Source organism: Antrostomus carolinensis, unplaced genomic scaffold (assembly GCF_000700745.2).
Source record: "Antrostomus carolinensis isolate BGI_N321 unplaced genomic scaffold, ASM70074v2 scaffold445, whole genome shotgun sequence".
NCBI lineage: Eukaryota > Metazoa > Chordata > Aves > Caprimulgiformes > Caprimulgidae > Antrostomus > Antrostomus carolinensis.
The window spans coordinates 30966-43458 of record NW_010316891.1 but is presented as its reverse complement, the minus strand read 5'-3'; the positions used below and the strand labels follow the sequence as shown (position 1 = coordinate 43458).

Sequence of the window (12493 nt, the reverse complement as noted above, 5' to 3'; positions counted from 1 at the left end):
GCCCCAGTGAGTTCAGTGGAACCACTCACATACATACGTATTTGCAGGACTGGAGCCAAGAGAGCAGATGTCTTTTAGTCTGTTTTGACATATGCGTGAGTATGCGTGTACTTCATGTATTAAATGCATGTTTTTATACTTTTCCAAGGAAAATATCATCAGTTAAAACAGTTAGGAATTAGTATTAGTGCAGTATAGTAATGCTAGGCTACCTAGCTTTAAGCCAAAATTAAATTTATTCGAGTGGAGTTTGAAGAAAATCATTCTGGGGACATAAGAATTGGGACACCTGCATAGGTTTCCATCACTCACTCACATGAGACTAAACATTTCAAAAGTGTCATTAAGACACTGAGAATTTCCAGCTGGACTCCAAAGTGGCTGCTAGCAATCACTAACATCCTCCATTAGCTCTAATTTTCCTTTTCCTTCACCCTATATCCTTCCCTCTCTTCTTTCTCAACCAGGTTTACTCTCTCTACAGAAGTATCCCTGTCCAGTAGTTCCTTATTCTCAGCCATCCTCAGCTCATTTGCCTCAAGAACTTCTTACTCCATTCAGGAGCTCTGGTAGGAAATGCAGTAAGACAGAAATGGATGGTTATCTCCTCACCAGTATGCTCTGTGCTTCTTCAGGTTGCAAAGGGCATGTTCTTTCCATCTCTATTTACTTGTATGCATCTATAGAGTATAGATTTTGAATGTATATGTACGTACACTACTGTAGTGTCAAATATTTCTGTATCTATAGCCCTTTTGGAAGGTCACACATTCTCTTAATCTCTGTCCTTTTCTGTTGTGGTAAATATGTATGAGGTCTCCTCTTTATAGAGGGAAAGAACAGCCAATGTCCTGTGAAGAATGTCACAAATGTCATCAGCAGAACTATGACTAAAATCCTGACCTGACTATCATAGGAGCTCTTTTCCCATATAAATTGCACAGCTTTCTGTCCAGTTATTTGGCCACTTAATGCAACAGCATTGTGAAGAGTGCAATCTAAAGTAAAAAAGACAAGATACGCAGTCAAAACTGGATCAATAGGAAGTAATATCTATTTCTCATAGCTCAGTGGTTTCTAAAATGGCAGTTTCATATCCATTTTTACTTCTTATATTAAAAACTGCATGAAGGAATTATTGTTCTTGCAGACATTTGTGGAAAGAAAATTTCTGATCTGTCATGAGAATCGTTTAACTGCAACATAGTCTGGCAGTGAACTGAATGGCTGCTTACATTAAAGAGTCCTTTCTATCCCTTTAACCCTCCTTGTTAACTGCTACAGTACTCTGAAAGCAGACACTATTATATTCTAGTTCTAGATCACTTCTAGGACAAAACTATGTTAAGCTTTTCCTTCTTTTTTCTTTCTTCCCTCACTTTTCCCAAGGCAATGAACTTGTTATCAAATCTTTACAGCTAGTGGAAAGGAATTTATACCAGTAAATATTGGGAAAATTAGTATTAAAATCAGGCTAATAATGTGATTCTGATTTCAATGGTCACTCGTGAACAAATAGCATTTTTTTCCTTCTATACAATGACCAGAGAACAAAATAGACTCAGTAATTCCCTGAATAACTTTGTCAACAACTGCTTGACAGTGAAAGAATAAACTTTCAAAGGGTGTTCTCAGGCATGAGACAGGATGAAACACGGCCAGTCGCTCCTACTTACGTGTTCATTTCCAGAACATTTTCTGCTGCAAAATAAAATGTCTTGATCTGTGGGTGGCTGATTTTAATAGCACTTCAAGAAAAGAAAAATAGAAGAGATATGAAGAAAACTAATTTACATCAGAAAAGAAAAAAACAGCTGAATTAATTATTTAAAATCTTTTTACACTCCACTATATTAATCCAGATCAGTTTATCCATCCATATAGTTCTTTCCTTAAAACACTAGTCTACTTTTAGCTCATTTCCTAGGCCATACACTAGTCAGAGGGTATAAACTACAGGAACTAAAAAGGAAGGAATGAAGAATAAAATAAACATCTTTATTATGCCAATACATAATTCAGTTATGTGCCCACATCTCAAATACTATGTGCAGCTTTGCTTCCTCCAGCTCAGAAGGGCATAGAAAACCTGGAAAGATTCAGAGAAAGAGCAAGGGATGACCTAAGGTATAGAACAGCTTCTGTGAGTGATTAATCAGGCTAAAACTCCACCACGTGGAAATCTGATGGTCAAGAGAAGGGAGATACAGTACAATAAAATCACAAGCAGCACATAGCAAGCCGACGACACCAAGCTGTGTGGTACGGTTGACACGCTGGAGGGATGGGATGCCATCCAGAGGGACCTTGACAGGCTTGAGAGGTGGGCCGGTGCTAACCTCATGAAGTTTAACAAAGCCAAATGCAAGGTCCTGCGCCTGGGTCGGGGCAACCCCAGGCACAAATACAGGCTGGGTGATGAGTGGCTTGAGACAAGCTCCGAAGAGAAGGACTTGGGAGTGGTGGTGAGCGAGAAGCTGAACACGAGCAGGCAATGTGCGCTTGCAGCCCAGAAGGCCAATAACCGTATTCTGGGCTGCATCAAGAGAAGCGTGTCCAGCAGGTCGAGGGAGGTGATTCTACCCCTCTACTCTGCTCTTGTAAGGCCCCACCTGGAATACTGCGTCCAGTTCTGGAGCCCCCAACATAAGAAAGACATGGACCTGTTAGAACAAGTCCAGAGAAGGGCCACCAGGATGATCCGAGGGCTGGAGCACCTCTCCTATGAAGACAGGCTGAAAGAGTTGGGGCTGTTCAGCCTGCAGAAGAGAAGGCTCCGGTGAGGTCTTATAGCAGCCTTCCAATACCTGAAGGGGGCCTACAAGAAAGCTGGGGAAGGACTTTTCAAAAGGACAACTAATGACAGAAAAAGGGGAAATGGGTTTAAGCTGAAAGAGGGGAGGTTTAGATTAGATATTAGGAAGAAGTTTTTCACTGTGAGGGTGGTCAGACACTGGAACAGGTTGCCCAAGGAAGTTGTGGATGCCCCCTCCCTGGAAGTGTTTAAGGCCAGGCTGGATGAGGCTTTGAGCAACCTGATCTAGTGGAAGGTGTCCCTGCTGATGGCAGGGGGGTTGGAACTAGATGATCTTTAAGGTCCCTTCCAATCCTAATCATTCTATGATTCTATGATTCTATGAATAGAGACTGACTCTCCACTGTCTTTTCCAAGACGAATTTTTGGAGGCACTAAAGAGGCAACTAGGTGGCAGGTTTGAAGTAAACAAAATGGAGGTAGTCCCTTGACATGCCAATAGTTAACCTGTTGGTCTCAGCCCCAGACTATTCTTTAGCTGAATAGCCATCAGTAAGACTTTTCAGAGGGGTTGTTTTGGGTTTTTTTTTCTAAAACGTAGTCTCCGATCCTAAGACTGTGTACTTTTCCTCTTTTATTCCTCATTAGCTGACTGACTCTGTCCTGTGGCAGCACACAATATTTGACTAGACCCCAGCAGCCCTGATCACTCCTCGCAGTTCTCCTAACTTGCCCATCTCAAGTAAGTAATAAGCACATGTTTTCCTCCCCATCACTAACAGCCAACAGCTGCAGAAGTGAAGGGAAACATTTTCTAATCATACCATGTGACTCAACCTTTCCTCTGAGAAAACAAAACGGAGCTCCCCATATTCAAAATAGCTGTACCCTTTTTTTGGAGGAGCCAGGCCCACAGTTAGTCTCAAGAACACTTACAGCTAATGTCAGCGTGAGACCCAAACAGAAGAACAAAGGCTTTCTCTTGAGGGACAGAAAGAAAACCACGCTGAGCTTTGTAACTTTGAACAGCAGCAACATCCCTCCAAACCGTTGAAGTCTACTCAGAAGCAGCTGGAAGTCAGTACTGCATATGGAGTTTGGAGAGAATATTTTGAAATTTGTACCTGGCTAAACAAAGTTGCACCACAGCAGCCTAAAGAACAGTCCCAACTTGGAGGGAAGCAGCATTACTTGCACCATTGTTGACCTCCTCGCCTAAGAGAAGGTATCTGAGATAGACTACAATTTACTATCAGTGAACAAAAAGAAGTTAAGAAAAAAAAAAAAAAAGCATTTGGCATACTGATCTACTTTTTATTTGTAGTTTTAGCAGAGCACATCTGGCAAAGAATTTTCAAAAATATTTTTGCAATATGGTTTTCTTTCAGTAGCTCAATTAATATCTCATTATTTATACAACACAGAAGAGCTCCTCACAGCTTCATTGTCAGACACTACTGAGATTCAATTCCCTGCAATGTTGTAAAAATCAGGCAAAACTGGGAGCAAGAGATAAACTTACTGCTTTTTTTTGCATTCAATTGCTCGATCCACGCTGAAGTCTGGAAGTCTGATAAATCCTTCTGCTTTTTCAGCCTGCAATAAAAGAATTCAAAAATCACTACAACAACCAGTTGGTAAGCTACCAGACTCCAGTGCTCAATGATATTTAACATGTAAGTTTTTGACAGCTTTTTATACTGTGAAAATATATGCTCGTCACCATGGGGACAGAATAACACCCAATGTTTTGGCTGGTATTTAGGAACAAGAAATATTCCCATACCAGCTACTATTTGTGCAAGTCCTGGATGCTAGAAAGGCACCACTCCTGTCTCTGCAAGTGGCAGAATGTGAGCATAGGATTTGTCATACACTTCCAAATATCAAAGAGCCTGAAGGAGGATAGATTCTCAACTCCTACAATAGCACTGTTGTAGATTCCTTCTCCTCCTCACCTCAAAGCACTTGTATCAGAGCTCCCTCGTCTAGGATTCATGAGTAAGTCAAAAGTCTAGTCCAGAGTGTGAAATTGTCAAGGGCAAAATTTAGGTTTGGATCAAACCAGGACTAAAACCAGAGGGAAGATGGAGCAACCTGATTCCTTTGCACCCACCAGTGATCACAAAACTTCTTTTGCCGAAGAAATTTGCCATGCTTTGTGCATAGACCACAGAAAATTAAAGTACTGAACCTCAGCTCTAAGAACAGAAGCCTCCCAAAGGAGATGGATGACATAAGACAGGATGAACAAGGGTTTTATCATCTGTTCAGGCCTGGTTGTTACATGCAATCTCAAAGTGTTTGTTTCATTATACAGCATACATGCATGTTACACAGATGTGTAGCAGCACCACATACAATGATCTATGTATATTCAAAAAATACATGTCTATAGTGAAGCATCTTCCTTTACTACATCTTTCTACATTCACCTAATCAGCCACATTAAGACTAAGACTCCTCCTAAGAGGAGCAATAATGTAGACAAAAGTCAGTAGCACATATGTCAGGAAACCTGTACTTTCAAAAATACAGAAAAAGTTCATTCCTGAATCACTTTTTTGCTGCTCCCAGCTCTTATTTTTGGGCAGATTAAAATTCTGAAAATGTAGAGAGTTAAAGCAGGTAAAATATACACAATGATTACAAAGACAGAGGATAAATGAAGATGACTGACAGCATCTCAAGTCACATTATGCATGAATATGAAGAGACTATAAAAGGATGTTCATCGAGACAAGTCTTTGAGTTTAATGCTTGGAAGTTAGAATCTCTGAGAAATGAAATATGGAAATGGAATGGATTTTTCAGTGGTGGCTTGCCCACATCTCTGCATATATGTTCTTTGGTATACAATAAATCACAGCACAGCCATCATTCCTGCAGTTTACATGTATTAAACATTCATATGAGAGGTCGATATTTTGCATCTTCACTAGTAAATGGTTTTGTCTGCTCCAGGACCGCCCCCCTGCCCCCCTCTCCCCCCCAAAAAAAAAAAAGTGGTAGAAGGGGTTTTCTTTGTTATTTTCTTGCAGTACAGAAGAAACAATGATGTTTATTAGCATCTGGGCTGACAAAATAATCTTTATTTTGTAATATGGTTTCATTTGTACAGAAATGTGCTTATTGCAGTAGTGGGTTTTTAACTTTCTCTGATTATATTTGTACCTGATAAACTTGTTTAGAGCCTGGCTTGGGGAGCTTTTGCTTCCATTCCACAGGTTGGAATACAGTGAAACTAAACTCGTTGAGACAAAATAACAATTTACTAAAGAAAAAAAAAAAAACCACGATTTTTTTTAAGAAGGGTTGTTGGGGTTTTCTATGTATATTTCTATCAATTAGACATTAAGCTAGTATTTCCATTCCAAATCCATAGTAGACAAAGTATATAGGGATGAGTGAATGAGTAGGGGTGAGTAAAGGAGGAGCTCTGTTCATGGGCTGCATTGTACTAAAGGTACAGAAGGTACTATCCTGCATTTCTGTACCAAAAAGAGTGGTCACTTACTACAACAGGTGCAGCAAAAACACTGAGAGTCCTGTTAGGCTCCCAAGAGCAGTCTAAGAACACCAGCAACCAACCCCAAAAAAGCAGTTCATGGGGTATCAAAGCTATTATTACACACATTGCTGGATGAGAAATGTATAAAATGATGGTTATTTCTCTGCAGCATCAATGAATAAGCCCAGGGTTTTGTTGTTTTGGTTTGGTTTTTTTAAAAAAGAAGACCCTGTAAACAGGAATATACCCAGGTACCTTCTCACCCACACACCAATAAATCCATGGCCTGAGCTAAGTAAACCATCAGGTGGGTGAGTGGGTGACCAGTGTCTGCGGGGAGTTTTTGCCTTAGATATTACAACAGCAATCACAGGTCAGCCAGTTTCATCTATTGGTGCAACAGCCATTGGTTTAGACTGTATCCTATAAATTGCTTAGGGTGCTGCACAGAAATTCCTGAGGAGAATAAGTCCATGCAATGCCATTAGATAAATCATTGTCTCTGCTGTCAGTTCAGTTTTACTTTATACAAATATTAATCATTCAGATTTTCTATTGGGTTACTGAATTATCAGGATCCTGCAAGTCAGCATGGGGTCACACCTGGGGTGTCTCCACCCATACAGAGGTAGAACTTGGACTTGAACCACTGACATTTCCAATAAGTATCTAAATTAGAGGAATAATCTTTAATTTGTTAATGGAAATAGGTCTGTAGGCTTTGATTTCAGTAATTTACATTTACCTTTTTTACAACAGATAAATGTCCAGAATTCTTATGCAGTATTTGGCATGTTCCAGTTGGTAAAAGATTATGTGCAATGCAGTCAGGTTTTATATTAATTCTGTCAGTAATTTCACATTTGTTCATTTATAAGAAAAGCTTAATGTCTCCTTTTACGTATGAGTGACATGAAGGAGGATAATGGTGTAAATTTTAGGAACTACATCTCCTTTTTTAAAAAAATGCACTATTGGTACACACCTCAGGTGTGCCATCTATGTAAGGGGGGGGTTGATGGGCATGTAGTTCCATAATTATCAGGAAAAAAAAAAAAAAAGAAGGAAAAAAAAGGAAAACAAACCATAACAGTAAAATTTTATGAGCATTATTACAGTCAGCACATAGAATTACGAATAACCTCTAGGAACAGAACATGTGGAAGTCATCTTTTCAGTCATGCTTGGGATAAAAATTACATTTTAAAGCATTAAGAGTGTATAGAGGTCGTAAATATTTTCTTTTCTCCAAAATGTTATCTTTAACATGACTTAAAACGTGCTATTATTTAATTCATACATTTCACTCAAACTTCCTTCAGATTTTATTGCAATACTGTAAAATAGCCCTAAAAATTTCAGATTAAAAGAAACTTGACCTGTTTCCTATTTAATCAGGATGTTTAAAAGAACAGTTATCTCTCGTGGTTTTTATACAGGTTAGCCTACCATATAAATCTACACTTTCTGTTATGCCCAGTTGTAGGAGAATCGTTTCAATAATAACTATGTCTGCAAATGCTTGGGGCAAAAAAGAAAATAACCACTTTTTCACAGAAAAAGCTTTAACTCAAAAAAAAATTCAAACATATTTATGAAACATAATGCATTAATCCAATGAAAGAAGTTAATGTCCTTTTTAGCTTGCCTCAATACATTGTCTAAATTTTGTGAGTTTGGGAGATTTATTAAAGCATTTAAGAGACCTTTTTCAATATTTAAAGTGAATGTAATGATGCAGGAAGATTTTAAAAAACAGTGCTGCAAAGTGAAAATATCTAGTTATTGTGGAACAGCTCCAATCTGCAATTCAGGTTATTCCTAATGGCTTCATCACAGTGTTTCAGTGCTGGCCCCAGAAGACCCAGAAGCAGTTCAGTCCTCAAGCCTTTTTATTAGGCTTTTTTTTCCCTGCCATGTACACCAGTGGGACAACCTATAGAACTGAAAAATTTGTGTAACATATTGGACCTGAGGTCCCTGAAACCTTCAGCACAATCAGTTTACTTCAATGACTTTTTATCATTCACGTAAGCATCAATTTTAATTCAAAGGTGAAAGGTTTCTGTTTTAAAAGACTGCAATTATACAGCTCCTGGCAAAGCTGTTGGAGTAAGTACCAATTTAAATGCAGTGAACATGGTTAAAAAATCCCAAAGATAAATAGTGACAGTAGATCACAGCTTGCAACCCTTTGATTTTATATTTATATTTCTTTTCAGCTGAATCCCCATGACAACCATCATTAACACATCCTGTATTTCAACTCTACTTAGAAAACCAGCCAAGCTATTCTAAAGGGCCACAAGACAGAGGTGTTTAGTCCTCTGTCCCCTTCCAGCCAACACTATCCAACATAGTCGCAACAAGCGCAAGGAGCCAGGAGCCTGGGTTATACATGTCCATCTTCCCCCTCTATCCCTCTTTGTATGCAGGACTACTGATTCCCACCAGGGTTTCAGTATGAGAACTAAAACTGTCAAAGAGGCAGGCAGGATCACACACTGTCCTCTTTAAATACTTGTCCTCAAGGCAGCTGCCTACAGACAGCAGTACTCGAAAGAGGGAACTAAATGCTAATGAAGAGAACTTGTCCAAGGAGTCTGGTTTTCCTGAATGCAGTTTTCCTGACTGCTCACATTCATTTTTTGACATTTTCTGTGTTTCCATTACAAAACCAACCCTTCTGTGCTTCTTCATAATCCAAAGAGCTTCCCATCCCCAGGATGAGGGCATGTCCCTGCTGCAAACAAGAGTTTACCTGCCTTATGTGATATCTATGTTTTATAGAAAGAGCAAGTGCACGTGGGAAGAGGTTTCAGGGCAGTCTACTCAAGCCTGCTGAGACCACCAGGGTCCTGACTTCACTGTCCCCAGTACCTCAGCTAGCTGGTTGAAAGCTAATTTGGATTTGCCTGTGTGCTCTGGTTTGCTTTCAGTGAAGGAGAAGATTGACTCTTGGGGTATCTGATCTGCTGTTGCTGACCCTTCTCAGCATTTTATTATTTTTTCTCTTTTGAGCTGTGGCTTTCACAACATATTTTATGTTAAACAGAAGGAGCTACTGTCTGTAAATGTCATCACAATTGTCCTATATCTCCTGCCCCAATGTGCCTTATGTGCAAGACCCAGAACCAGACTAGCTTCAAGGCAAATTAAGTCAGACCAACAGAAACATCCACAGCTTCAGTGGTGCCAGAAGACAGACTTCACCTAGAACACGATGTCAGCTGAGGTTACCTACCCAACTCTGGTATAACGCACATTCTCATACAAATTCCACCCACTCCCTATTTTATCCATTAGAAAAAAAAAAAAAAAAAAAAAAAAAAAAGGTTATGTCCAGCACTCTGTTGCTATGCTACAGTTGCCAGTGTTTGGCTGACCGCAGTTTCCACACAACCATGAACAAAACACCCTTCTTTCTCACAAGAACAAAACTGGTCAGGCAGATCTACAGGCAGCCAGCATGCCCTAGTTCCTTCAACCTCAGCCCCACTCCTCTGCCACCACCTTTCACTTCAGCCTCTATGTCCTAGTTTTCATATGAGACAGAGCTGGGTTTCTTTTTAGTAGCTAGAATAGTGTTGTGTTTCAGCTTCAGCATGAGATTGGTTATGAGAAAAATGTTGATAACATACCAATGTTTACATTTGCTGCTGGAAGTTGAAGGATTTCATGTTTTGTTAGTCTACAAGTGCAAGATATAGGGGGGTAAGGAATGTTTCAATTAATAAACCAAATTGGCATTTGGATATGCCAATAGGATATTCCATATCATATAACATCACATTCAGTATATTAATGAGGGTCTTTCCCTCTCTTGCTCTCTGGCTTTTGTTCGGCTCTTGTTCTTCCAGGATTGCAGTTTTGGTTTCAGGATTGTCCCTCCTCCAGGATCATTATCCAAGAATGGTCCAGGCTTGGTCAGTAGGTGGTGAGCAATTGCACTGTGGATCACTCATTTGTTTATTTTATTACTATTGTTATTATAATTATTATTTTAATATCATTATTAAGTTTTACTTTATTTCCATTATTAAATTGTTCTTATCTTAACCTGTGAGTCTCCTTACCCTTGCCCTCAGTTCTCTCTCCAGTTCCCTGGGGTGGGGTGGGGGAATGAAGTGAGGAGTGAGCAAACGGTTGTGCTTGGTTGCTGGCCAGGTGCTGGTCAAGTGAAACCACCACACTCTGTGAAATGATCTGTCATGGGAGGCCTCAGTCATGCGAGAAGCAGGACTCCTCCTCTTCTAGCACAACCATGAACTCAAGATTGTTATCTTAAGATGGCCCATTGGGACCGAGGATTGGTTCTACTAAAGGCAGTGGAAGTGCAGGCAGCATTAAAGCCAGGCCAGATACAGCAGTAGAAAGAAACAACAAGCAAGCCAGTAAATATGTCACTGCTTCTTCTTCCACTTTATCAATCTAGAGGTTAAAATATCTGTGGAAACACAACAGGTGTAATTCATCTCAGATATGACTCTGAGCATGGCTCTGGTCTCACCATTTTAAGTAAGCAGATCTTAGTGAAGGACATCTCCTTTCCTTCCCACACCCCCTAGTTACTGTCATTCTGCAAATGTTGCCTGAATCGACAATCATGCAGAGGTTGCACTTTAAGTTACCCAAAGAAACCTCAGGTTGTTAATGTAAAACAGTGTGCAAAATCAGCAGAATTTGAAAGCAAAGAAGTGCTACCAGCTAGAGTGCTTACAAGAACTGTGATAGGTGAGAAGTCAGAGCTGACATAAGCCAACAGTATTTTGAAGCCATATGTGTCTTTAGAGTATATGAGAGAAACTGGTATGAGGTTGCCACCCATTCTTCAGCCTTGTTTGTTTTGGGGCATCAGTGACAGCTCAGGAGAGCAGACGTTAACCAAAAGAACAAGTTCACCCAAATGGCAAATGTTGTCTAGTAGCACTAGGATCAGCACGACTGTGGCTTTGGATCCTGAGAGAGGAATTTAACCACTGCACAACAAGTAAAGGAACTGGACAACTTTGCTCCTAACCCCAGCCACCCTTCTCCCAAAATGGAAAATTTGCCTAGTCTTGCCTTGTTTTAATTCTTCCCAAATTCATGTCAGCCAGACAGCTCACCTTTCCTAACAGTGCTTGGATGGAAGTTCAACTGCAAACAGTGATTTAGAATAGTCAATGCTAGTAAGGGTTTGCAGGTATTAATGCCACTGATAAGTATATCTGCCAGGCCATGTCTCTTTCAAGTAGAAATATTGCAAACATTGGAAATAACTTTCTATTTCTTTTCTTTCTCTCACACATGTTTAACTTGGTCTTAAAAGGAAGCTAAATCAGAGTGACACAACACCACAGAAAAAAAACAGCACAAGACCAGCAGAGTTGTTTTCACTTTTCCCCCCAAAAAGAATAGATAATAACACCTATAAAAGCTATTTAAGAAAGGCCAATGTTTTCATTCTGTTAAAAAACACCAAACTGTACCCACAACAGAAGGGAGAATGTGAAATACTCTTTACATTAGTAAAGTTTTGTTTAGGGTTTGGGGTTGTTGGTTTGTTGTTTGGGGTTGTTTTTTTTATGGTGTAAACTATTTTATTTGTAACTTGAATGAAACAGTGATATTTTTAATGGGGACTACTGCAATAGAAATAAACAAGTGGAAACAATCCAGGTTGCACTTAAATTCTTAAATTGTTCTAAGAATTAATAAGAGTTTCTTTAATCTTTCATCTTTTTGGGGGGCCTGGGAGATGCTGATTTCCAGATCAGCCCATTTGCATTTAGAAAACCTGATGCCCATCCACATTTCCACACTGAAGCTACTCAGTTTCGACCTATGTTGTTGCTTCCATCGCCTAATCTTCTGCACACCCCATTTCTGGGCTCTGTCAGTCCATCATTTGAATGTGATAGGAGCTTTTTTTAGAGGTAGCAATGCAAGAGAGCAAAGTGAAGGGAAGAATTATGTCTGAATCTTCCTAAGATGGGCAAGACACCATCTCTGACTAATCGAGCCAAACCGTAGCAAACAGCCAGGAATAAAACCAGCTGTTCCCTAGGACTCACTGCTGCTTTGCTCTCAGCCATAACCTTTCATTAAGAGAGTTACTCTGGAATTTTCACTATGTCTTTCTCCCCACACTGCTTTTTTTTTCAGTTTTTAATTCCTGGTTCTTCAGCTGATTGCAGGAGCTCAGGACCTGCTGTTCTTTGTCTGACTATTTCCCACTCACACTG

General features: G+C 39.8%; 1 protein-coding gene across 1 annotated transcript in view; it reads right to left on the bottom strand.

The window, feature by feature from the left end:
- The window catches only part of IPCEF1 (interaction protein for cytohesin exchange factors 1), a 42517-nt gene that overhangs the window by 23326 nt on the left and 6698 nt on the right, over nt 1-12493 (bottom strand). The window contains exons 4-5 of the mRNA XM_010168367.1: nt 4278-4351; nt 1677-1748 (exon numbers count right to left, since the gene is read on the bottom strand). Coding sequence (XP_010166669.1) covers nt 1677-1748; nt 4278-4351 — 146 coding nt within the window. The remainder of the gene's footprint in view (nt 1-1676; nt 1749-4277; nt 4352-12493) is intronic.